This window comes from Phascolarctos cinereus, unplaced genomic scaffold (genome assembly GCF_003287225.1).
Source record: "Phascolarctos cinereus isolate Bilbo 61053 unplaced genomic scaffold, phaCin_HiC Scaffold_3;HRSCAF=262, whole genome shotgun sequence".
Lineage (NCBI taxonomy): Eukaryota > Metazoa > Chordata > Mammalia > Diprotodontia > Phascolarctidae > Phascolarctos > Phascolarctos cinereus.
In genome coordinates this window covers 251,229,028-251,256,754 of record NW_027555736.1, presented here as the reverse complement: position 1 = coordinate 251,256,754, position 27,727 = coordinate 251,229,028, and the positions used below count along the sequence as shown (strand labels likewise).

The 27,727-nt window shown below is 38.6% G+C and overlaps 2 protein-coding genes across 6 annotated transcripts in view; one reads left to right on the top strand and one right to left on the bottom strand.

Moving 5' to 3' along the window:
- The window catches only part of SLC39A9 (solute carrier family 39 member 9), a 49,336-nt gene extending 28,715 nt beyond the window's left edge, over window positions 1-20,621 (bottom strand). Inside the window, exon 1 of one of the 2 annotated variants that reach the window (XM_021004681.2) lies at window positions 20,514-20,621. In XM_021004681.2, coding sequence (XP_020860340.1) covers window positions 20,514-20,621 — 108 coding nt within the window. Of the gene's footprint in view, window positions 1-19,577; window positions 20,416-20,513 lie in introns of those variants that run through there. The other variant, XM_021004682.2, reaches the window with a different exon arrangement.
- ERH (ERH mRNA splicing and mitosis factor) overlaps window positions 20,610-27,727 on the top strand; it is a 19,864-nt gene continuing 12,746 nt past the window's right edge. Inside the window, exons 1-2 of one of the 4 annotated variants that reach the window (XM_021004685.2) lie at window positions 20,658-20,741; window positions 26,338-26,393. In XM_021004685.2, coding sequence (XP_020860344.1) covers window positions 26,388-26,393 — 6 coding nt within the window. In that variant the 5' untranslated portion in view covers window positions 20,658-20,741; window positions 26,338-26,387. The other 3 variants (XM_021004684.2, XM_021004683.2, XM_021004688.2) reach the window with 3 other exon arrangements.

Sequence of the window (27,727 nt, the reverse complement as noted above, 5' to 3'; positions counted from 1 at the left end):
AGGCTTTTTTTTTTAATAGGATGAGGGGGTAACTGTTTAGAACTTGAAAAATATTTTTCTTCAGAAATAATGTCATAAGGAAGACCTGAGTTCAAATCTAGCTTCTAACACTTACTAACTGTGTGACATTGGACAAGTAGCTTTAACCTGTATTTGCCTTAATCCACTGGAGTATTTTTGCCAAGAAACCCCATGGGTCGTATGTTCCGCAGGGTCACAAAGAGTCAGATATGACTGTACAACAACATTTAGATAGAACTTTACAGGTTAAAGAGTGTTTAACATATTTAATTGATTTGAGCCTCATAACTCTGTGACATAGGTAGTTTAGGTAGTTCAAATATTACCACTACCATTTTAAAGAAGAGGAATTTTAGAGTTGAAGTGATTTCTTCAAGTTCATACAAGTAGCAAAGATATGATTCATGGCCAGTTCTTTGGAATTTAGTGTTTTTTCTACCATCCTGCCGATTTCTGGCCCTTAAAACCCAGAACATGGCTAAAATCAAATTAATATAAATTTTTCCCTATGAGTTACCCTTTTCTCTTCCCATGACTTAGTATATTTTGGGTTGCAAGTGCTTTTGTGTGCAAGCCTTAGAACGTAACGAACACTTTAAACATTATTTCTATGGGAAAATGGGTTCTGAGTTCAAATTCAAAATATTAGACAGTCTCCACCCTCAGGTGAAAAGGGGAGACGGAAAATCCCTTATTAGCTATCATAGTGCTTGCCTTCTCAATGGGTTGGGGAGGAGCAGAAGGGAAGGAGAGAATTTGGAACTCAAAATTTTTAAAAATTGTTAGAAAAAATCTACCACTACCTGCCTCTAATCCCATATTAGAGGTTGGTCAAAATAATAAAAAGGAATCCCTTCCCCAGCTTCAGTACTACTAATCACCTGGAAGGGAATAATAACTCACATTTTTATAGTACTCTATATGGTTTATAAAGCACAAAATAACATTATGAGAAAGGTACTGCAAACACTATTTCCATAAAAATAAAGAAAAAGGTGCAGAGAAATTAAGCGAGGTGTTCAAAGTCAAACAGTACTGTAATGGCACAATAGTTAAGTATCACAACTAGGATTTGAACCCAGCTATCCTAAGTCCAGCATTCTTACCTATATACCATTCTACCACCTTGTCACTGCGGTTGCTTGCCTTTTATCAAGGAAGGAAAGTCATTTTTATTTTTAGCATCACTCTATCTGGTTGGCTATATATAAACACTTTGAAATTAGGAGCTGCCACCATTGATTCACTAGTTAAATACAAAAGTAGGAGGAAAACAATTCTAGTATAACTGTTTTTTACTTCATGACCAAACTGTGTAAGTATACAAATTTTCTTCTTTAAAATGGGAATAAGACAGAGTTATTTGCTTTACAATGCTCACAAATGTTAGGGAAATGAATTATGCTATATGAAAATGCTTTCTTTTTTTGGGTAGAATGCATTAAATGTTATTCTAGGACTACAGATGTCTTTCAAGGAATCAAGCTAAACTAAGTAACTCAAATCACAGGACAGGAAACAAGTATACCCTGACTCCTTAAGAACTGTCAACTGCTAAATCTTTTCTCAACCCTGTTTCTCAAAACAATTAATAAAATCTTTTCCCATAAATATTTATATTCATTAAAATATAGAACACTTCCCAGGAAAAGGTGAAAGAATCACACAACTTAATTTAAGAGTCTTGGTTTCATAACTTTACAATGTAAAAATAATGAATAAATTGCCAGGGCAGAAATCTGTCTTGTCAGCATCTCTAGCACATTCAGTGCTAACTAAGAAATAGAAATGAAAGCTATCTTCTATATGATAATCAAGGGGAGATATGAAGTGATGAAAAGGAACATACTTAAAAAAAAAACCCAAACCAAACCAAATGTATTATGTTAGCTACATGAAGTACTTGAGATGTAATTCACTCAGCCAGTGCCTCTGAGAAGAGATCCTAAATAAAATAAGGGCTAGAGGTTTCAGTTTAGCACTCATGGATATTTTCCAAAATCTCCTAATAACAATCATCTCTGGAACTTGCAATTATTTTCACTTCATTTAAACAGATTCATTGATATTTTAAATTATTAGCATAATAAAAACAGCTTATAAGTTTATATGGTGCTTATATGGTTGCACAATCTAAATCAGATAAAAGCAATGGCGATCACAGTTCTGAATGAATTTGTCAGCAAGTATTTACTGAGCAGGAATGAAGGAAGGAAATAAGTCAATTATGAAGATCCTACTATGTGTCAGACACTGTGCTAAGTGCTTTACAAATATCATCTCATTTGATACCATTATGATACTCATTGCCCTCACCTACTGTGTATACTTAATTTAATGTACATTAGAATCACACGGCTTGTGAGATTGGAATAGGTTTGTTAAGTGATCAGAGGAAAAATTTTTCATAACTTACTTTAAACTTAAGATATAAGAGAGACACTATCACCCAAGAGTAACTTATGAGTATATATGTGTACTGTACACTACTAATTTTCAACTAATGATGACATTTTGGTTTAAATTTTTTTTAACTACCCAAAAGCTCAGACTAATAGCCAATTAAATTTCAGTGACATTTATTGTTGTGATAACAAAGCCATAGTAAATATTTAATGTTCATTGTAATAAAATTTTCCATGCCAGAATTCTAAATGTGAACATCCAAATAGCCTAGGAAAGTATGAATAGGACTGGGATCCATATCTCACATACAGTCTATATTTTAAAAATCATTCAACAAACATTTATTGTTTGCATGTCTATGCACATCACTATCATAACAGTGAATTTGCATCTGAAAACCCTGCCTGCTATGAAAGCGTATAAGGTGGTTTAAAGACGTAGCTTCAAAGCCAACTATCAGGTATTTCCTGTATGAAGCCCCAAGAATATGGGTAGTTTTAATTCATTAGTAAAGGATAAATGAAATATTAACTGTTAGGGAAACATTAGTAAAGAGATTCAAAAGCCTCAAGTTGTGGTTGGTGAAATTTGGCTATTTAAGGTAAAAATTCCTGGGACTATAATTGACTATTGTTTTGAGCTTTGATCATAGCTTTGATCTGACTGTCTGATTTGTCATGAAGCCAATAGCTGAAAATGGCATGTGCTGCAGTCTGGGAACTGCTAAAGTCTGTGCCTGGGGAAAATTTCAGGGACAATCCTGGACATGGCCTAGGCAGGAGCCTCCTGACTCTATTTCCTCATTGTGCTATTTCCTTTCGGAAAAGGAAAATTCCTACCTGGTTAATCCTGAGCTTTGCTTTTCATGCATTGTCACTACATGACTGGCTGTCAGATATGATTCATGCCTAGAATCAAACAGAGCTAAGGGAATTTCCCTCCCTTATAACATATGACGTTGTTATAACTATGTCCCTCTTTTTCCTTTTATAGCAAATTTCCATAATCAAGCATTTGAGTATGTTTTAGTAATAAGTTCTCAAAATTAGATTACAGTTCTATGAATTAAGGATTTTACACATAAATTGTACTGATAATGGTAAAGAAAGTGAAATCATTTTAACGTATCTGTTTGATAAAAGACAGAAGAGTGGGCTATAAATGAGCTTCCTAAGGGGGAAAAAAGCCCTAGTACCAGATTTACAAGTGGATTCCATCCAATATTAAATAAACTATTTGGACCAACTGGCAAAGAAGGGATCCTACCAAACTCCTTTTATGAAACAAACATGATAATGATACCTAAAATCAGAAGAGTAAAAACAGAGAAAAGAAAATTATAGACCAATTTCATTAATGAATATGGATGCAAAAAAAAATTCTAAATAAAACACTAACTAAAAGATTGCAATATCTTACAAAAATATACATTATGACCAAGTGGGATTTATACGAGGAATGCAGGGATGGTGTAACTGATATAGATTACTGTGTCAAGTTAGAAAATGTCACTCATTCTGCACAAGTGGCTCCTCAGGGAGTAGTTTAGAACACATCTATGTTTGGTGTCAAAACTACTGAATCTGTGGAAACACCAGTTCATTTTTCTCCCTGGCCGGACTGTTTTAGCATCTCTGTAAAAACACTATGGCATGCATTTCCACCTTGGGTAAAATGTCACGCACCTTATAGGGATATAGCCAATTATGGGTGGGAAAGGTTTGCGATTTGGAGTAAGTCACACCTTCACCTAGAGGGGGGTAAGGCAAGGATGGGTCATGCCTGGTATGATTACTAAGAATGGTGTATATCAGGAAAAGCTCTGGTTGGCCATGGCAGCTTTTCACTCTATACATGTATACGCAGCTATTCCGAATAAGGATCACATAGCTCTCAAGTATAATAAAAAGAAAATTGGCTGCCTGTTTACCTAGACATCAAGCATTTTTGCTAGGAAGGACCAACATTACAAAAACATCAGACGGATACTATGTCATTAAATGTAAAAGATGCTTAGTAAATAGATACTTACAAAATACACATGGAACTTGGGACTATGTAGCTATGATTTTAGAAAGACCTAGATATTCTACATTTCCTTCACAAGTACAGGACGGGTGGTTCCCGGCCCCTGCAGATCAGACCCTGCATTATTTAAATCAAGGGACTGTTTTAAGGAAAAAGAGATGTGTACAATGTGTGATTTGGGGAATTGTGTCACTGGTATCACTTATATCATCTATTGTTGCCTCATCAGTATCATTTGATACTTTTTCACAACAGTTACAGGAGGCAAAATATACTGAAGCATTGGCTTGGAATGTGTCACTAGCACTTCAAAAACAAGGGGAAACTGATTTGGATTTTCAGCAAAAACTAGATGCCTTAAAGGAAGCTGTGGAATTTATTGGGGATGAACTTGCTGAAACAGAATTTAAGGCTACATTAAAATGTGATTATCGTTTTACGATGGTATGTGTTACTCCTTTGCCATATAATTCTAGTACATCGAAGTGGGATATGACAAGAAATCATTTAGAAGGCATTTGGCATAACAGCAGTATTTCAGCTGATCTGTCTTTCCTAACTAATAAAACTCAAGCAACTGAGAATAGTCATTTCCCAGGGCAGGACCCAAGAAATCTGGCTGTAGAAATCTCAAAAAAAATTAAGTGCGATCAATGTAGTTAAAAATTTACCTGCCTTGTTACTTCATGCATTTTCTTGGGCACTTATTTATCATATTGTGTTTCACTATTCCCTGCGCTGTCACCTTGATTAAATCACGGGTCAGAGTGTTAGGAAGGGATGTTCACTGCCTCAAGCTACTTGCTAAAACAGAAAGGTGGAAGTGTGAGGGTCAGCCCTGAAGGAGTCCGATCTGGGTTTAAGATCCAGGACAGGGCTTGACTCTCACCTGGTCTTGACCCCTAGGCTCACATTATTAGGAAGTTGGCTCCCCAGTCTCCAGAGCAAGGGAGGCTCTCTTGAACATTCCTTTCCCTCTTTGAACACTTAGATTTATACACCACTCCTCTGTGCAGGTGGTGCCAGGGAAGGCCTTGGAGTAAACTGTCCGATCTATGAACCCTGACAACTAGGAAACATATGTTGTAATGTCACATAGACAGAAGATGTATGGGAGGGTCTCACGGGGATGACTCTTTGAAGTTATGTTAGGTTTTTTCTATATATGCTGTGACCCTCAGATGAATAAACATTCAGTCTTCACTGAACCACTTAGCTCACGTTTTCTTTATTTTGAGTTCTCCCGTTTGGTGCTCTGCTTCATTGCTGGCAACAGGATGGCTTAAAACTATTAATATAACTGACTATATGAATAAATACAGAAAAAGCTTTTGATAAAGAACAATATTTATTTCTATTAAAAACACTTGAAAATATAGGAATAAATGGATTTTCCCTTAAAATGATAAAAAGCATGCTTATAATAAACCCATCAGCAAGTATTATTTGTAATGGGGGATAAGCTAGAAGCCTTCCTAGTAAGATCACATGTAAAACAAGGATGCCCACTGTCACCAATATTATTCAATATTGTACCAGATAGCATATAGATACAATATTGTAGCAATAGCAATAAGTACCAAAACCATTTGGTGCTGGCTAAGAAATAGAAAAGTAGTGTATGGTTTTTAAAAAAAATTCTTCTATCAGGCACAGGATTTAAGTAAGGATAGAAAGAACAAATGGTATATGAACCAAAATTCTCTGAAGTTTTAAGATCAGAAAACCAAATTTACTAAATTATGTTAAGTTAGAATTATCTAGGAACCTCTAGATTTGGAACCAGAGAAGCAGAGCCCCCTTTAGAGCTGTCCTGAGAATAATGCCTATTGTCTAAGAAAAGATACCTAGGGCCTAGAGAATGGGTTACTAGGATACAAGGCGATTTGATGTTAGTTAAAACTGGTGATAATTGCTGTATTGCTTTGCATGGTTTATGTTTAATTTTTCTTGGTTACCTTGGTGACATGTAAATCTCCCTTCTCAAAACTAGTCCAATGCAAGCTCTCTAAGTAGTTTGATCTGTACCTGACAATGTTAATTATGCAGTTTTAGGAATTGTGAGAAAAACTTTATCGCATTGCTTCAAACTAGCTCTATGTGGCTAGGAAACTGGATCATGTCTAGGATCATCTCCATGTGTTATTCAGAGGCTCTTAAATAAAAGCACATGTTTAGCTGACTAGAAACTCAGATTCAAAGAGTAATGCAAGAAGTTTTCTCTAAGGGCCTCTATCAGGTCCTTCTGACTACTGCCACAGCTGCCAAACTTGTAGGTGTGTCCTTCTGGATCATCTGAAGAAAGCCTCTCTGCTCTTGAGTGGACAGCAGAACCTTCTAGGGATCTTAAGGTTCATCTAGCACGGACCAAGAAGCAGCTGACACCCAGAAGAGATAGCCGCCCAAAGATTCCAAACGAGGGCAGAGCACACTGTCCTCTTTCCTTTTGTTATGTGCCCAACTATTTAGCCCCTGATTCAAGTGTATGTTGGCATTTTCTTCCTCTACATTCCTGGTCCTCCCACTCTTTTCTGCTTGCAAGAAAACAATGGCTAACAAAACACCCAAGACACACTTTCCTAACAGGCCCCCTGGGCAACATCTCTTCCTGGCCCAACTGGCCTCTTGGCTTATACCTGCTTCTTCTGTATTGGCCAGACCTCCTTCCTTTAGTCAAGAGGGGGAAGATATTAGGAGACACCTTGTTTTCCAGAGTTAAGGGCCAGCAACCAGGCTGTGCCCTGAGCCTGGCATAACAACAATCCTTTGCGCTCACTTTCTGGATGATCTCAGCCACTGCAAAATCCAAGAACTGTTTCACATAATTATTGTATTGCTTTGACCAGCACCAGGTGTTCTCTGAGCTCAGACAAGCTCACTGCACAGCCATTGGTATAAATATTGAGATCTCCCCACCCTGCCTTGCACCCTCCTGCATGTGTCCTTGCTTGCAAGCTGTTTTTCCTCACTTTGAAATTAAACTTCTGTGTGATTCCTGACTCTCCTATCTCTGGCCTGCTTTGTTTGGGTCTGGCCACTCATAGATTAGAGACTGATTCCAGTCTGCTTGACACAAGGCACTATGTACTGAGAAAGATACAAAGATCAGTTGATTGATTGTGAGACACTATGTGGCTATATACTTTGGAAAATACAAAGATAAATATACTACTCTCAAGCGGCTTACAATTTTCACATAAAAACAAATTAAATGGATATTAGCTACTAAAGCCACATATTTGCATAAGCATGAAAGTCTATTTAGAGAAGGGACCATAGGTCAATTATTAATATAATTTCCTTATTTTAAAGATGAAGAAACTGAAGCCCAAAGATTTGCCTATGGTCAGAAAGCTAGTAGTAGCTCATTAATGGTAGAAGTAGGACTAAAATCCAGGCAATGCTCTTGCCACTATATCACTTGGCCCTTCACAATAATATGAAAGTCAATATTTAATATGGCAATAAATAATCTCCTTACCAAGAGTTATTTTTACTTTTAAAGGAAGATAGATCCAGTTAAATGTTTTACAGTTATATTTAGCTGCCTATTGTCAGACCTCCTCTGGAATACTGCTTTACCTTTCTAGAGGAGGATTAATAAACTGGAGTATATTCAGAGGTCACTGATTGTCTGTGACCAAGAATGTAAAGGGGCTACCAGCCATATGATAATCAGTTAAATGGATGAAAAACGTTTAGCCTGAAGCAGAGGTTTAATAAGCGGAGAAGGAAGATATAATTGTAATGAAATATTTGAAGGGTTTTCCTTTGAAAAAGCGATTAGATTCATTCTGTTTGGCACCAGAAGGCAGAACTTGAAACACTGTGAAGAAACTGCAAGGAGACAGATTCTAGTTTAATATAAGGAAGAAGTCCCTAACAAATCCATTAAAAAAATATATATATGGGCTACCCTGGGAGGGCATACCTCACAGCCCTAAAAGTGTTTACTAAACAAAGAGGCTGGAAAACTACTGTCAAGATGTTATAGAAGGATTCATGCTTTAGCTGAGGTTTGAACTAGATGATCTTAAGCTCCCTTCCAACTCATTTATAGTATATTTCAGGGGGAGAACGTAGAGTAGTGTCCGTATCTGTGATTTTGTAACTCAGTCTTAGGGAGTTGCTTGGAGTACTGGGGAAAAATAAGTGACTAGCCAACAATTACAAAGCTAATATCAGAGTTAAGAGCTAAATGAACAGGTCTCTCTAACTCCAAAGGCCAGCCTTTTATCCACTATGCCAAACTACTTCTCATGTGACTGTATTTTAAAATGCTGAAACATATTCCAAGACTGAATTAATAAGATTTTTTAAGAAATGTAAGTAAAAACTAGACTTGTAATTAATAATGGGATGCAGAGATCTGGTAGTACACTGACATGGTATTCCAATGTTCCAAGCATCAATGACTTTAAATTGAAGGTTGTTTTAACTGAAAAGGAACTTAGCAAAGAACCCAGGGAAGTTAATGATCTCTATCATCAATCAATTTTTCCCTATTTGTAACACTTTGCATTTGATTACTCAAAAGATTATAGAATTCTTATAGATCACAGGCCTATATGAAGAAAAACCATGATATTTTCAGTTAACTTTAAAAAGCGAAGCAGATATCTACTAATGTAATGCACTAATCTACTTTGTAATGTCAACCCTGGAGGACAGCATTAGAATCCATTCAATATGTAGTTGTTGCAGGATACACAATATGGCTCATGGTATGACCAAATTGTTTTAATAAGGAGCCATAAAAGCAAGGTTCTCCTGTATCACAAGTAAGGCAGACTACTGTCTTCCCCAATCAATAGCTGGGAAAACCAGTGTGCTAAGTGGAAAGGAAAGCAAAGAAACTTTCCTGCTCTCCAGAAGCCTATATAATTTTTTAAAAATTAATTTATCTTTAGTTTTCAACATTCACTTTCACAAGATTTTTAGTTCCAAATTTTCTCCCCATCTCATTCCTCCCCCCACCCCAAGATGGCTTGCGTTATGAATACCCCTTCTCCTAATCTGCCTTCCCTTCTACCCCTCCCCTCTTTCTCTTATCCCCTTCCCCTTCTATTTTTCTATAGGGCAGGATAGATTTCTATACCCCATTGCCTGTATATCTTATTTCCCAGTTGCATGTGAAAACAATTTTTGACATTTGTTTTTAAAACTTTTGAGTTCAAAATTTTCTCCCTCTCCACCCACTCTCATTGAGAAGGCAAGCAACTTTATACAGGTTACACATGTGCAGTCATGCAAAACACTTCCATTAGTAGTCATGTTGTAAAAAACTATATTTACCTTCATCCTATCCCCCCCATTTATTCTACTTTCTCTTTTGACCCTGTCCTTCCTTAGAAGGGTTTGCTTCTGATTACCCCCTTCCCCCTATCTTCCCTCTGCTCTCTTATTCCCTTCCCCCCTATTTTCCTGTAGGATAAGATAGATTTCCATACCAAATTGAGTGTGTATGGTATTCCCTCCTTAAGCCAAATCTGATGAGAATAAGATTCACTCATTCCCTCTCACCTTCCCCAGTTTCCCCTCCACTATAAAAGCCTTTTCTTGTCTGTTTTACATGAGATAATTTACCACATTCTACCTCTCCCTTTCTCCTTCTCCCAGTATAATCCTCTCTTACCCCTCAATTTTATTCTCCAGGTATCACCCCTACATCCAGAAGCATATATTCTTATAGGATAGATAATACGTAAATACCCAGGTACATACAAAATACATACAGAGTATAGGAAGGTAATGTGAAATATGAAGGTATTAGCTGTGAAGGTCTAGGAAGGGTGTTCTGTAAAAGGCTGGGACTTGAGCCAATTCTTACAGAAAAGGCTAGACAAAGAAACAGAAGTAAGGGGGCTAAGCATTCTACGGACGGGATCACTAAGACTGCTGAGAGGATAGATTTGGAGTGGGGAGTGGCTTGAGGCAGGGCAATTAGTCAGAAGGCTACATAAAGGTTCTGAATTAGGGATAGGTCCACATGAATGGGGAGAAAGAGATGCAAACCCCTATGCAAATCATAAGCAACGTTAAGAAATAAGATTTGGCAACGGTCTGGATATGTGGGGTGATAGTGAGGAACTGAGGATGATACAGAGGTTGTAATCTTTGGTTACTGGGAGGATGGTGGGGGCCTCAGGGTAACAGGAAAGGGGGACAGTTTGAGGGGAAAAATAATAAGTTTTGTTTTGGACATTTTAAGTTTGAGTCACCTATGTGTTATCCAGATACCTGAGCAGCTCCTTAGTAATTAAGTATAGTGAACATTATCAAATCTTTGAGTATGGGGAAAAAAGTGACACAGAGTTGACACCTCTATTTCATCAATACCAAGATCTGTTCATATATTCCAAGGAGCAAAAAGCACCTCAGTTATTACCTTGGCCTTTCAAATCATTTTAAAAACAAATGAACCAGTAATAAATTTATTAGCCATCAAAATATTCTCTAGTCCCCACGTGTACAAAAATATTCATAGCAGCTCTTTTCGTGGTGGCAAAGAATCGGACATTGAGAGGATGCCCATCAATTGGGGAATGGCCAAGCAAGCTGTGGTATATGAATGTAATGGAATACTATTGTGCTATGAACAGGCTGACTTCAGAAAAACCTGGAAAGACCCGTATGGTCTGATGCTGAATGAAGTGAGCAGAACCAAGAGAACTCTGTACACAACAACAGCCATGTTGTGCGATGACTAATATTGATAAACTTAGTCCTTCTCAGCAATACAAGGATCTAAGACATCTCCAGAGACCTCGTCATGGAAAATGTTGTCCACATCCAAAGAAAGAACTATGGAAGTTGAATCGCTATCATTTTTTCCTCTTTTGTTGAGTTTTGTTTCATCTTTCTCATGGTTCCTCCTATTGGTTTTAATTTTTACTTACTACTTTACTAATGTGAAAATATGTTTAATGGGTATGTAAATGTAAAGTCTATATCAGCTTGCACGCTGTCTTGGGGAGGGTGGGGGGGAGGAAGGGGGAGAAAAATTTTAAACTCAAAAGCATATGGAAGTGATTGTTGATAAATCAAAATAAATTAATAAAATTAAAAAAAATATTCTCTAGTCCTCAGTTACTAAAGATGCATGTGATAGCTAGAAGGACCAGCAGCCTACAGAATAAGAACAAAACTACCACAGGCTATATATTTAAAATTTTTTTCTTTTACAACCTGATCCTCCGAGACTCAATGTAATTTATTTCAAGCACTAGATGTGTGGGCCAATATTAATTTGTATGCCTACCTTCTCTCATTCATTCTCATAACTTGAGATTCTATCTTATACGTGTGCATATCACTGCAAACAGAAAACAAACATATTCTTTCCCTGCTTATGGTAAATCATTAAAGTATGTTTTAAGGAAAGAACCATAAATTTGAGAGTTGTACAAGATGAAAATAGAGCTCCCAAAGTTATAGCTTGTGTTACAGTAATGAAGATCTGCTCAGGAAGGGCATGTACTGAACAGTTCCATTTGTTTTAATGTTATCTTATTTGAAATTTTATAGCTGTATGCCTACTTAGCTAAAGAACTGGCAAGGTTATTAATTTTATATATATATATTTGGCTTTTTGGTGAGGCAATCAGGGTCAAGTGACTTGCCCACACACCTAGTTAAGCGTTGTGTGTCTGGAGTCTGGAGTCAGGTCCTCCTGACTCCAAGGCTGGAGCTCTATCCACTGAGCCACCTAGCTACCTCTAAAACATATTTTTAAAAAACGGCTTGCACTTAATGTATTAACAAAGACAAGTATAAAACTTTGGAACTAGTTTAATTTTCTCGGCAAAAGCCAAAGGAGCTGTTATATGTCTTTTCACTGCTTGCTCACAGAAATAATAATTCCTTAAAAATTGCATGGTTAGGGGGCAGAGCCAAGATGGCAGAGTAAAGGCAGTGACTTGCCTGAGCTCTCCCCAATTCCCTTCTGAATACCTTTAAATAATGTTACAAAACAATTCCTGGAGCAGCAGAATCCACATAAGGATGGGGTGAAATAATTTTCTAGTCAAAGACAACTTAAAGGTCAGCAGGAAAGATCTATAACACCTGGCTGACACTAGAGATCTCAAAATGAAAACTCCAACGAATATTATAGCCAAATTCCAGAGCTCCCCAGGTCAAGGAGAAAATATTGCAAGCAACCAGAAAAAAACAAAGGTATCATGGAGACACAGTCAAAATAACACAAGATTTAGCAGCTTCTACATTAAAGGATCAGGGGGCTTGGAATATGATATTCTGGAAGGCAAAAGAGCTAGGATTACAACCAAGAATCACCTACCCTGCAAAGCTGAGTATAATCCTTCAGGGGATTAAAAAAAAAAGGCCATTCAATGAGATAGCAGACTTTCAAGTATTCTTTATGAAAAAACCAAAGCTGAATAGAAATTTTGACTTTCAAATACAAGACTCAAGAGAAGCATGAAAAAGTAAACAGGAAAGGCCTATTCCCTACTCCCCATCTCTCATAGGATGATACTTAGTTTTGCTGGCTGAGTTATTCTTGGTTGTGAGCTTATAGCTTTCAGAGTATCAGATCAGAGGTTCTCCTCTCTTATTTTTTTTTTGGTGAGGCAATTGGGGTTAAGTGACTTGCCCAGGGTCACACAGCTAGTAAGTGTCAAGTGTTTGGTCTGAGGCTAGATTTGAACTCAGGTCCTCCTGACTCCAGGGCTGGTCCTCTATCCACTGCGCCACCTCGCTGCCCCTCTTCTCTCTTATTATAGTGGTACTTGCCAAGTCTTGGGTAATCTTGAGCATGGCTCTTTGATACTCAAAACTTTTTTTCTGATTACTTGCAGTATTCTTTCTTTGACCTGAAATTTCTGCATTTTGGCTCAGGGCATAACTGGTGCATTCGACCTGTTTTCACATTGTCCTCAAATTTTAAGAGATCTAGGCAGTTTTAAAATCATTATTTCTTGAAATGTGTCCTCTGGGCTTTTTTTTTTCCAAGTTGTAATTTTGGGGTAGTCCAATGATTATTAAATGTTTTTCTGTTTCCCAGATAAGTTGTTTTTGATAGGATATAACTTATATTTTCTGATTTTTCTTGGTCTTTTGATTTTGTTCTAGTATTTCTTTTCTCATTGAGTCATTGATTTTTGTTTGGTCCTTTCTCATTTTCAGGGAATTTTTATTTAGGCAAGGTTTTGCCCCTTTTGTACTAAGTTGTTCGCTCTCCTTCCAAGTTCTTCTTCTACAGCTTGCATTTTATTTGTGATATTATTTTGCAAAAAATCTGTTGCTTCATTTTTTCAAAGAATTTTGGGTGATCTTGTGGCCAAGTTGTGTTTCTGAACGAACCTTTGCTTGTAGATGTTTTAGAGGTATTCTCCTTTTCTGGGTTCATGTCTCTGACATCTCTGAAGTCATAATATTTCTTCATATTCAGTATTTTCTTTTGTTTACTAATTTTCCCAGCTTACTCCTTGAATTGGAGCTTTGCATCAGGGCCAGGATCTGAATACTTCTGGAGAGAATGGTAGGGACTTGTTTGGTCCTGATCTATACTATCCAGGCTCCTGCCATTGCTTACTCTGATTATTGAATGCTATGTTCTCCAAGAACCATAGGGATGGCTCAGCCCAGCAAGCTGCTGCAAACTTTCAGCACTCTAAAGTTTGGCTGCTGTCCTCTTGCTCAGAGCTTTGAAGGCTCACAATCCCAGTTCAGGGTATGGGTGCCAGCTGCAGGGTTCATCCCTCATCAGAGCTCTAGTATCATTGGTCCCTATTATCATTATGCAAGGCTCTACTAGTTCTGATCAATAAACTTATAGGCCTGCCCCTGGTCCTTACTCCTTGCTCTGGGCACATAGCTTCAGGCCCCAGCCCTGGTTGGGAACTTCTACAACTCTGAGTTAAACTCTCGAGCAGTGACAGAGCTGAAGGTTCAACTTTGATCCAAGTTCCCTATCCTGTACAGAGCTACAGACTATAGCCAAGGTTGGTAGCTAGAAGACTTCGGTAGCAGTGTTCCTGGATTACGCCCCTCCCCCGGGGCCAAAGGCCTCTGTCTCCGCAGGCTGGAAACGCATTCATTGTTGTTTGTTTGTTGTTTGTCCTTGGCTTTACCAATCATCACTCAGTCTAGTATTCTCCTTTGATTTTTACTAAAGTGATTGTGCAAGAAAAATTGGGTTCTACTGCTCCCTCTCACTCTGCCATCTCTTCTGGTTCCCAAAGACATAGATTCACAAAAATTTTACTCCAAATGCAGTTGATGGTTAATTCCAAATTGTTATTTTTCTATCTAGATCAGAGATTCTTAATCTTTTTGATGCCCTAAATCACTTTGGTAGCTTTCGCTTACTTATGTTGGAGGGGAAACATGCTAGAGCAAGGAAAAACAACTACAGAGAAGTCACTACTGGGCTAGTTTTATACTATGGAATAATGAACTTCAGAACCTTGAAGTTGCATATTTGGTAATGCTAAATAGAGACAATAAGAATTACCATTAACTGACTCTGAATAACAAGATTGCTATGCTGGGATGGTCCACATCTTTTTCTATGGAGGGCTGACTTTTGTAACTTTCATTCCCTCATATTTTCTCATTTATCCTGGAGTTGATTTTGCTTGTAGGAAAAATATTTGCTTGTAGGAAATCAGCACTAACATAAGATTTTTAAAAATTATTTTTAATGAAGAAGAAAGGGGAAGCAGATAGTATTTCATTTTGGGGCCCAGATTTAGGTGGTGGTGTCCTTTTAAAAGGGGCAGAACAATGAGTATCAGATGAAAGCCACAGATTTCAGGTAGGAAGAAAGGTGACCAATAATTACAACTGATCAAGTGGAATGGGTTGCATTAAGGGATAGTAGCTTCAAATGAGGGCTAGATTACTGCTTTGTCAGAGAAGTTATAGAGGATTTCTGTTTATGCATGGGTCAGAATAAATGATATCTGAGGTCCCTTAAAACTCTAAGATTTTGAACTTTTGTAACAAAAGGTAAGATAAATATCAAGATCATTCTAGTAGATAGAAGTTCTTCCAGAGTAAGGGCTATCTCACTTTTTTATGTATATCCCAGGCCTACTACTGTGCCTGGTACATAGCAAGGAGGTACTTAATAAATTCTTGTTTACTGAGGGAACATCGAGAGCAACATAACATGTGATAGGTGCAAGGGACTAGCACACAAAGGAGAATATCAATGCCACATAGGCAACCTCAGAACCCTTTGAAAGGTGGAATATGGCAGAAAGGTATCATTTACATCTGAACAACTGCATTTTCCTAATGAAAATTAACTTTCAACTCTTATCTCGGCTTCAAAGCAGAAAAATATAAATAACCGAGAATGAGAAAGGTAGATTATAGACACAGATACACAATAATAGAAACATGTAAATTATGCTCAGTGATCTCTCATCAGTAAAACAGGCACTGAGAAAAGATGAACTTAATAAGCATTTATTAAATGCCTTTACATAGTCTGTACATAATACTAAGGAGCTAAAGATGCAAAACAAACAGTCGCTGTCGTCAAAGAGCTTAATTCCATTGGGCAGCAAAACTTACACAAATATACTAAATAATACAAGGTGATTTTTTTTGCTTTTTTGGCAATTATGTGACTTGCCCAGGGTCAGTAAGTGTCAAGTGTCTGAGGCCAGATTTGAACTCAGGTCCTCTTGAGTATCCACTGCTCCACCTAGCCACCCCAATACAAGGTAATTTTGAGAGTGGGGATGGAGTGGGGCTAATAGCTGAGAATAATCAGGAAAGACCTCGTAGAGGTTATATTATTTAAGACTGAGTTTAGATGGCTTCTAAGAGTCAGTCCGTTCTAGCTGTGGAAAACATCTTATGCAAAGGCAGTGAAATGGGTCAGTATAGCGTGAGGAACAAAATGAAAGCAAGTTTGGCCTTAACAGAGCATGTGAAATTGAGTAATAAAATGGGAAGGTAGGTGGGAGCTTTGAAGCCAGGTTGTGAAGGGTTTTAAATGCCAAACAGGGGAGCTTGTATTTGATATTAAAGAGAACAGAGAGGGAGCCACTGGAGTTTACTGAGCAGGGGAGTAATGATGTCAGATCTAGTGCTTTAGGAATATCACTCTCGCAAGTGTGTAGATGATGAATAGGAAGAGGGAGGCAGGGAGAGATCAACCAGGAAGACACTGTAGTAGTCTAGGGGAGGGATAAGGATCTGAACTAGGGTGGAAGTTATATGAACAGAGAAGGAGGCAGGTGAGAGATGCTGTGGAGGTAAAACAGATAAGGCTTAACAATTGATTACAACTGCAGAGTAAATTAGAGTGGGTTGACTCTAAGGTTTGGGAACCTGGGTGACCGAGAAATGCCCCCAATAGGAAGATGGAGTTTGGAACATGGGTAGGAAGGAAGTGGGAAAGAGAAAGGAGAAAATATTTTGCTCATCAGTTGGAAATGTGTTAATACACATAGAGATAGGCAGTCATCTCCATGGAGACAAATGAACCCATAGAATCTGATAAAGTTACCTAGAGAATGGGCCCAGGACAGAGTTTTGGAATACACCAAAAGGTAGGGATGGGATATGTATGATGAGCCAACAAAAGAGACTAAGAAGGAGCAGTCAGTAGCTGAACCAAGGGACAGCAAAGTCATGAAACAAATCTATAAAGTTACTATTTAAGTACTAATTCACTGTATAAAGAATTACAATAAATATTTCCAATACACAAATGAAGGCACCATTTGTTCAGTTGTTTCAGTCATGTCTAACTCTTCATGACCCCATTTGGGGTTTTCTTGGCAGAAGTACTGGAGTGGTTTGCCATTTCCTTCTCCAGCTCGTTTTACAGATGAGGAAACTGAGGCAAACAGAGTCAAGTGACTTGTCTAGGGTCAAACAGCTAGTAAGTGCGGAGGCCAGATTTGAACTCAGGAACATGAGTCTTCTGGATTCCAGGGCCAGTGTTCTATCCACTTTGCCACCTAGTGGCCCCTGTATTAAGAATGTCAGTAAATATTTCCCATACACAAATGAATGCACTGTACCATTTTATTTTTACCTTTTTGGTCCCTTCTAGATGGAAGTTTCCAGTGCATTTATCTTATACTTATAGGATCATTTTCCCAAGAAGAGCTGTACAATTTCTGAGAAATGGTCTGTTAACATCTAAAATGTCCAGACAAGGGTTACATTTGTCTGTGTTACATCTAACTGATGTATCCCTTTTAACAACTCCAAATATATTTATTTCTATTGTGTGTAGTAATAATAGACATTAAAGGGCCATCATAGTGCTCAGAAAGGAAAATAACATTAAGTCATCAGTGTAAAAAGGTGCTCCCATTGTTTCTATTAATTGGATTGACTTATAAGCAACACCACAAACACAGAACCTAAATATTTATTTTTAGTGTTAAGTAATATAAATGAAATTTCTCAACAGTTTAGTACAATATAAACTATTTAACTGATAATTCAGGAAAATATTGAGTTTGAGAAAGCTTTAACTATGTTGAGGAAAAGAAAATTTTAATGCCCGTTTAATTCAATTATACAATATTATATCTGTAAGTGAAATGATTATCTAAGTACAAGTTTTAGACAACCTGAAGGCCTTTTGTTCTGCACTGTGTGGTCTTTTTACATATTCCCTTAGACTTCAGATCTTTTTTTGTGTCAAGGACCTTGTCTCATAATGTTTTTAAATGGATGAAATAAAATACATTACAAAGGAAATCAACCATACTGAAACAGTTTAAAAAATGCATATTTTTAAAATTCACTGACATTCTTAAATCTGTCTATGGATTCTTTGGGGGGCTATTGCCTTATTAGACAAGGGGTGGGGAACCTGCCTTAGACAATCACACTCTGGTGTGCAATTTTATAGCTCTGCACATATAATATATGATAATCTTTGGACTAATGGGGGCGAGGGAGTGGAGATTGTGGTGTCTCCTTGTGAGTAGCTTTTGGCCTTCTAATAAAAACAGGCTTTCCACCTGAGTCCATCTGGAACCACACATGTGTCACTCCCCATAGTATTGATTCGATTCTAATTCCTAGAGGTTGAGCAGTATGCAAACAGACTGGAAGAGGAGAGAAACAACAACTTAATCTTTAGTCAGGCTAATGCCTTTATGGTTTTTCAAAAAGGTTAACTTTAATTTCCTCTGATCATTTCTTTGCTCAAGTTATTCTTTTTACCTGAAATGCATTCATTCCTCTTCCCATCCAACAAAAGTAAGCCGAAGTGAAGGCCCATCTCTTCCCTGTAGCCAGGGCTTCTAAACTTTTATACCACTTTGTACTACTCAGTGTAATACTTTTCAATACATTATCTTGTACTAATTGATTATCCCATGAGTTCTTATCTCCACATCTAAGCAATCTGCTTCTTCAAGGATGGGATTATGTATTATACTCTTTTTGTATCTAGAGTATCTAGCACACAGCTGGCACTTCATACTTGCCAATGTCCCTTTTCTCTTGTATTTCTGGCACGGTGATTCTGCCTAAAGTAGGTCTTTAATAAAAGTTTTCAGAATGGAAGAAAAAATGATCTAAACTCAAAATCCCATCCACTCTAACCAAGCAAGGAGGCATTATCGTCTTATCTCTGTAGATTTTACATTTTTTGAATCATACAAGGCATTTTAAGAATCTATGATGTCTATCTTCTCAGCATCCTCAGGATCTAAAAAATAATCCTAATGTTTACTTAAATATTATATATAGTATAAGAAAGAATGTTTCTAAAACACATGTTTTCCAAATCCACTTTTTAAATGATCAGTACTTCTATCCCCTTACCATTAGTTGCACATTTAAAAAAAGTTCTATTTCTGAGATTTATTCAGAAACATTGGTGAGAAAAGCTAGCAATCCTTACAAAAATCAAGCTGGCATTTTTTTCAAGAGAATGAAACACACTGGTTTTAACTAGAATCAAAACAATTAGCATTTTAAAAGTTTCTCGGTGGTATTTTTAAGCTACAGTTCAGGATTTGAGAGTATGGAAGGTTTAGTTAAATGCTTCTAGCATTTTAAGTCTGTGCAACATGAGAAAGCCTTTGGTTCTGACATCGTTTAGGGAGTCTGCCCATAACGATTCCACTTTACACCAGCTATCTTGGAAAAATTGAGAGTCTTACCTCGGAGAAATTAACAGCCAAGGGGATGATTCCAGCCACGTAACATCCTACCAGCATGGCCAGCGACAGAAGACTAATGGAGATGAAATCATCCATTTTCTTGTCCTTTAGTTACCCCAAAGGACATCAAAGTAATATTTCCCCCTGGGGTTTCCAAAGGTGCTTAGTTATTTAAACACTGGTCGCGGCTCCAAAAGAGGAGACTTCGGGTATCAGGCTCTTTGGGCCTCCCACCGTTAGTAGGTGTATGTCAGTTACTTCTTCCTTGTCTACTCCTAGGGAGAACCACTGTTTCTCGGTAAGAGTATCAGAGAGGGCTTTTGGCGGCCTTATCCACAGCCTTTAATCCACAAGTGACAAGAGTGCGAGACTTCTGCTGTTCGATTCGTTGTTACGGAGGGAAGAAGTCACTAGGGGGAATGATGCTGTGTGAGGGAAGATTTCTTCAATCCTAAAGGCACGGCCCTAAAACTGCTGGCATACGGAATGGGGGGGGGGCCCACACTGCCTGCAGAGGAAGGGGGGACCAGAGGACCTCTCGCCTCCGCGGGTGCTCCTACCCCGAGTCCGCCCGTCAGTGACCTCCCCCCTCTCACCCCAGGGCCCCGAGCAGCCCACCAGCACCGGCCAAATCTCCTCCGTGTCTAGAGGGCTAGGGACCGTAGGCCGCAGTTCTCTTAACTGGAACCTCGGGGGAGGATTCAGCAGAAGCGTGTACAGAGAGCAGTCTCTGGCCTATACCCAGGGGTCCCCCCGGCTGCCCGGCCTCGGCCGGGAGCCTCCACCTCCGCCGCCATTGCAGCCGTAGCCGCCAAGTGGCACCTCCTCCAGACATCCACTTCCGGATCTCGGCATTTCCCTCCCCGCCCCGGCCCCCTCCTCCTCCTCTAAACGTCGCTTCCGGGTCACAACCGTCTTCTCCCCGATATAACCTACTTTTGGTTCTCCTCGACCCGGCCAGCCGCCATCTTTGAGTTGGGCTTGTGGGGTTGGAACTCTGTCGCTCCGGGAGCAGCTGATCCCCTGGAATGGATGTCTGATCATAGGCGCCTGACATTCAGCGTCCTGGAGAGAACCAGATCGGCGCCGAAGCCGAAAGGGCTCCCCGCAGGCTTTCCTCCCTCATCAAAGATGGCCAGCCAGGCGTCAACGACTGCTTTGAAGGTATGGGGCTCTGGGCTCCGAGGGGGTGCTCTCGCGCTGCGGCGCCGCCGACTTCCGGTGGCTCTTCTCGCGAGGATTGGCTGTTGGCGGTGCTGCGGCTCAGCTCGTGTGCAGTGGCTGTGGCGGCGGCAGCGGCGGAGCGCGGCACCATGGTGAGAGAGGCCTCGGCGGCTGCCCCCAACCCCCCCAATTCTGACCTAGGCGGGAAGGGCCGGATCGGAGGCTCCCCTAGCCCTTGGGATCCCGCCCTTCCTCCGGCTTCGGGGACTGGCCCCCAGCACCCCAGGTCCCGCTTTGTGGCCGAGCGACCCACACCCGTGCCCCCCCTCCCCCCGCCACTCACCCACCCGCCGGGGAGCGGCCCCGCGCCTGGCGTGGGGCCAGTCTGGGAAACCCCTCCCGCGCCGTGGACGGCCTCGAGAGCCGCAGCCGCCCGGTCGGAGGCCCCGGGGGAGCGAGGCGAGGCCGCGGAGGTGGCCCGCTCCGGCCCGGCAGGCTGCGGGTGATGCTGGGGATGAGCCTGCCTCCCCACCCCCACCCCGAGGCAGCGTCGACTGCTTGGAATGTTTTCCCTCCAAAACCTGCAAAGTGTTACAAGTAATGCAAGCGTTGTGCAGAGCGGGCCCGGAGTTGGCCTTGGAGTTGGAGTTGCCACTTCGCACGTATGGGTGCTGCGGCTCTCTTGTCTTTTACTTAACTGTGTTAATTTAATTTATCGTTTCCTTAGCGCGCAACTTTTTTCTGCTCCCCGCTCCCCCCATATTCCCGCTCGTTTATGTTTTATTACCTGTGCCTTCTCCAAATCAGAATTGAATATCTAAAGAGATGTATAACTTAAGAGTTTGCTTATCAAATGAGCTTATATTCTTTTCACTTATTTATTTTAGCTTTTTGGTGAGGCAATCGGGGAAATAATGATGAGGAATTAAGAAACCTTTTTTTTTTTGGGTGATTATGTGTCTGAGGCCGCATTTGAACTCGGGTCCTCCCGGATCAGTGCTCTATCCACTGCGCCATCTAGCGCCCCAGAGCTTATATTCTTAAGGTGTCTTTTATTCCGCATCACTTGAGTTTTAAGATCTGGAGGATCTTGATGTGTAAGTGTAAATGAATCCTGTGTGCCTAATGCCTCGTAGTAGGTAGTTGGTTATTAAATCCTTGCGGAGTTGGAGCAAAAAATAAAATAACCTCGACACTGGATAATGTTTGTATCTTTCGGTGAAATATTTCACACCTTTATTGATCATGTCTTAGGTACCTGTTGTGTTGATAGAGCAAACTAAGCAAAAAGTAAAGGTGCTCCTGACGACAGGTTGTTCCTGACATACATCTTGGAGTCACCTGGTGTTTTTAGTCCCGTTAGAATTTAAAATGGGAATCAGCGAAATTGGATTAGCTTTGTTGTGAAAAACATTTGCTTTTGTATTTCATGACTAGATTAAACAATATTTGTTTTTAAAGAATTTTGAGACGCTTTTTAAATAGAAATGTAGGTCTTCTAATTGTTCAACCCCTTAGTATTCTATAACCGTTTCAAAAGCGCCTGGTCTGTCTGCCGGGCACTCTGCAGGGGGCACGGGAATAGGGCACTGCACTGGATTCAGACTCGAGCCTAGACTCTCCCTCGTTAGCGGTCAGGTGGTAATGTTCGAAGCTGTGTTTTAAATGCATCAGAAACTGCAGAAACTGAGGCAGACAGAGTCAAGTGACTTGTCTAGGGTCAAACTGATGCACAACTTTATTGTGAGGTCCTTTTAGAACAGTTAGTCTTAGGAAGACTTTATGGAGAAGGGATTTGAATTGGGTTTTAAAGGGTGTAGAAATTGAAGAAACATTTGGAGACAACAGTGTTGCCTTAGACTTTGTCCTATTAGATTATATTTGGGAAGGGAAGGTTGAAAAATGAATTAGCGATGCCAGAATGAATTAGATTACCTAGAATTGTAGATTGGGAGGTGGGGGGAATAATTCAGGGTGAAAATGAAAGATTTTCCTAAATTCTCTACTTAGATAGCCATTTGTTTCCCAGATTTGGTGTTGGTCTAGCTTTTACTATAATTCGTGGTGTAAAGAAGAAATGCAACTTTGTGTTGGTTAAAGTCCAAAAAAAGTTCATGAGGAATGCTGGAGAACAAATTTGGCCAATGGAAGGAATGTAACTGGGTTTGAGACTAATGCGATTGGCTTTAAAGTGAAATACCTCCAGAAAGTTCTGCAAACAGACCTGGTATGAGGAAAGAGTAAAATTAAAAAAACCACACAACTGGTATTAGTATCTTATTAAAAAAAAAGAAGAATCTTTATTATGAAAACAACAAACACGTACTGTTTATCTCTTAAATCTCTTTGGACAGGTTAAGTTCCATAACTGATTTAGAATTGGAGAAACCAATAAATAGTCTTTAAGCCTGTAAGCAAGAGTGGTCACATTTGCTCATGTCATAAGCTAGAGAGTGATAAGTACTATAAGATTGGTGCAGAGTGCTATAGAAGTTCAGATCTCACAATTTTGGGATTAGATATCAAATGAGGAAGGTTTCTGTGGAGATGGCCTTTGGTCCTGGTTCTTGAATGAACGGTAATATTTTGATAGGAGATGGGTAGGATTGGTAGGAAGATAATGGGAAGGAGGAGGAGCAGGGAGCATATCCAGTGTTTGGGGAATGGTCTTTTTATCTAAAATGTGGGGAGTAGTGAGAAAGAAGGATGATTGTAGTAACATTATGGAATGTATTGAATGCCAAGAGAATTGAAAGAATTATTTAAATTTAGCTTCTTATTTTAAGAGTGGAGATCATAAACAGCAAGCTGCTAGCACTGTTTCAACCAGTGTGCAGCCTGCAAGATGGTCCTAATTACCACGTCTGACTGATGGGGTAAATCCATATGCACTTGTTCTTTTTGTTGGTATTCTGTTTTTACTTGTCAATCTCATCCATACCCCACATTGACATTTCCTTCCTAACAAAATGGAGTAAAAAGTTAAGCAAAACAAACATATTGACCATATCTTATAGTACGGCATTTCTTGAGGTATGGTCCATGGATTCCCCATGATCCCTGAGACCCTTTCAGGAGAACCAAGAGGTCCAGCTTATAATGTTACGATTTTATTTCCCTTTTAAAATACTTTTTTCCCTTTTCAGATTACCGACTATGCAAGGCTGGTTTTTCTTCATGTAATTCAGCCCAGACAACATGTCTCAAAAGTGTGAACGCAGATACATTCAGAGAAGCAGCAAAGACTCCAGCTGTTTTCTGTTAAACCAGCCATTAAAGAGATTTGGAAAAATACATAAAATAATTACATTATTCTTTTCTTTTTCTTTTTGGTGAGGCAGTCGGGGTTAAGTGACTTGCCCAGGGTCACACAGTGTCACCTAGCTGCCCCATAATTACGTTATTCTTAACAAACTTTTTTGTTTTGGAAAATAGAGGATTTTTTCCACAAAAAAGTTGAATTAGCATGTGATAAGTTTATTTTTTTAATGAATTAAATATTTTAAAATTCATCAGTTTTCATTTCTAATATGGTAAATATGAATATTAAATATAAACGGGTTATTCTCAATTTTTTTTAAGAATGTAAAGTTTGAGAACTGCTGTTACAGTGTATGCAACTTTCCATATCCATAGTCACCTACTACTCCTCTTCTTCAGGACCAAAGATTAATAATTATAATTATATAGGGTAGAATTTAATTTTATTCTTTTATTTTTGTGATCATTGTATTTTCCTGGTTATGATTACTTCACTGTTCATCAATTCTTCTAAGTCTTAACTAGTTTTTCTAAATTTCTGTTATCATTATTGGCTAAAGGATATGTATCATTTAGTCACTTCACGTAATTCAAAATTGTTTTCCTTGATGGTTGAACCAGTTCATAGCTCCACCAACATTGTTAGTGTGTGTGTGTGTCATCCTACAGCCCTTCCAACATGAAGTATGTCTGTCATTTGTCATCTTTGGCAGTTTATTGGCTGTGAGATAAAACCTTAGAGTTGTTTCAATTTACCTTTTAATTATTAGTAATTTGGAGCGTTCTTTCGTATGGCTGTTAATAGCTTGGAAGTTCTCTTTTGAGAACTGTTTGTTCTTATACTTTGACCACTTTTCTACTGGGGAATGAATTCTTTACTAATAATTCCATCTATTTCTTACGTATCAGACATAGGGCAGGTATCATTGATGCAAAGATGTTTTTCCCTCCTAATCAACACTTTACTATATCCTAGTTTCATTGATTTTGTTGATGCAAAAACTCTTCTATTTCATGTGATTGAAATTGTTTAGCTTTTTAATTCTATTTCTTGTTTAAGATTTTCCCCCTAGTTATGATTGTGAAAGGTATACTGACTTCCATCTTCCTCCATTTTTTTAGATAATGTGACCTTTTCTATTTTTGTTCTTTGGGCCACAGTCCATTTGGAACTTAATTATGGTATATTGTTTTAGATGAATTCATCTGACTTTGTTTTTTGCCCAATTTATTCCTGTATTTCTTGTGAAATAGGGAGTCTTTCTCTGACTAGTTCATCTTCTTTTTGTCACTTCACCAATCTACTTTTATGAGATAAGTATGATTCTAGTATCTAAACCAGAGAAGAATAAAGCAAAGAAAATAATTATTGCCACTATCACTAATGAATATTTAAGTAAATTCTTGACAGAAATCCTATCCAAAAAATTATTCGCTGATAATCATAGATTTATGTCAGGATATAAGGATGGTTCAAAATTAGGAAAGCAGTTAACCTAAGAAGTTATGTTAAAAACAAAACCACACAAGGGGCAGCTAGGTGGTGCAGTGGATAGAGCTCCGGCCTTGGAGTCAGGAGGACCTGAGTTCAAATCTGGCCTCAGACACTTGACACTTACTAGCTGTGTGACCCTGGGCAAGTCATTTAATCCCGATTGCCTCACTAAAAAAAGCAAGAAAAACCACATGATTATAGCAAAAGATGCAGAAGAATCCTCAGACAGCACAAATGCCAAAAACTTTTACAAGCAGAGGTAGAAAAAGAACATTTAAAATGTGCTCAAAAGTATTTACAACTAACACTAGCATAATTTGAAAAGAGCTGCTAAAAGCCTTCTTGCTAGGTACACAGGACTAAAGTGAAGCTGTCCTCTGTCCTTATTTGACGTAGTTCTCAAAATGCTGTTAAGATGTGAAAAAACTTAAAAGTCGTAAACAGTGGCAACGGAGGAAATAATTACAGAGTCCAGGATTCAGTCTATTCAGGTACCCTCAAGACATGGAACACTTCAGTGAAACAAAAGATGATTTCAATAATGAAACTTTTTGTTGCTCATGGTTGGATTGTGACAATATAAGGAAAAATGATATTGCTTAAACGAACTTACAGGTTTAGTGTTGTACCAGTCAAATGACTTAGAATGTAAATTAAAAGGAAAAAAACCCTGAAAACCGTATGATTATAATTATCAGAATTGGTCCTTGAGAGTTGAGAAATGCACTTCAGAGGTGGGGAGCTATGGGTCTGGAATACTGCATATCCTGTCAGACATAGTTAATGTGTTGGTAGATTTTGCTGGACTGCTTTTTAATTTAATTTTTTTTTTAATCTTAGTTACAAGGGATGACTTGTTGAGTAACGGAGGGAGCGATTTACATTTGGAAATGAAGGTGATGTAAAAACAAAAGATGTCAGTAAAGATAAGATTTTTAAGTAAATAGTATCAGCCAAAGGAATTATCTAAGTATTAGCTTCAGTAAAGTAGCATGATATAAAATAAATCCACAAGTCATTATTTTATGTTGTAATACCAAAAACTACAAGGAAATGATAGAAAAAACCCATTCAAGATAACTGCAAAATACATATCCGGGAGAGTCAATCTATCAAAACACTAAAGGCATATAAAACACTTTATATAGATATAAAGGAAGACTTAATTGGAGGATAGGCATTACTCATGTTGGGGCCACATCAATATTAAAGTTTTAATTTGCGGATTTATTGCTCTACCAATCTTATTGCCAAGGAGTTAGACAAAGGGGAAAGAAAGGTCTAGACTCTAAAAGAAAATAATGACAAAAGTGGTGATTAAAAGGGAGGGGAATAACACTTCCATACCTCAAACTATGTTATAAATCAGTGATCATCAAAACTATTGGGTCCTGGTTAAAAATAAAATAAAAATAAGAAGCAGACTAGCTAAATCTGTGCTGCTGGTGGTTGTTTTTCTTAACTCCTGGCAAGGAAGACCTTTCTACCAATACAATTCAAATGTTCTGCAAATTCTAGTCTTGGAGAGTTGTGTAGGGGACTAAGGAATTAAATGGCTTGCCTAGCCAGTATTTGTCAGAAGCTGAATTTGAACCCAAATCTTCTGGCTCTGAGACAGTCTTTCTAAAGTCTGCCTTTCTGCTATTACTCGTCAAACATTTGATTGTGAGCACATTTTAGATTGGGAAAGGACATCTTTTGTTTCTATCAAACTACCCATTTGCACTTCAGACATCTAAATAATGCTGTTACCTAAATAAAAACTAACTTTTCCCATCAAAACACTCATGGTGGAGTTGGAGGGAAAAGGTGGCCATAGGGATTAATAGTGTACGAACATTAAGCATTTCCTTTGGGTAGCAAAGTGCTTTACCAGAGATGTGTGGGAAATACAGAGATAAAGAAAATATGGTTCCTGGCCTCAAAGGACTTGGTCTATTAGGCAAAGTATGATATACAAAAATAGCTAATACCAAATGAAGAGTGCCTAGGTAGTAATATGAGGTACAGCTGGAAAAGAGGTTGATGCTAGACTAAGGGATTTGAAGGTTACACAAAAGAGTTTGAATTTTATTGAGTAAATCAGAGGTCAGCAAACTTATGCCTAAGGGCCAAGTCTGGTCTTGCCTGTTTTTAATAGAGCCCTCAGCTAAGAATTTTTACGTTTTTAAATACATTAAAAAATGTAAAAACCATTCTTAATTTACAGGTAGGCAAAACATGATTTTAT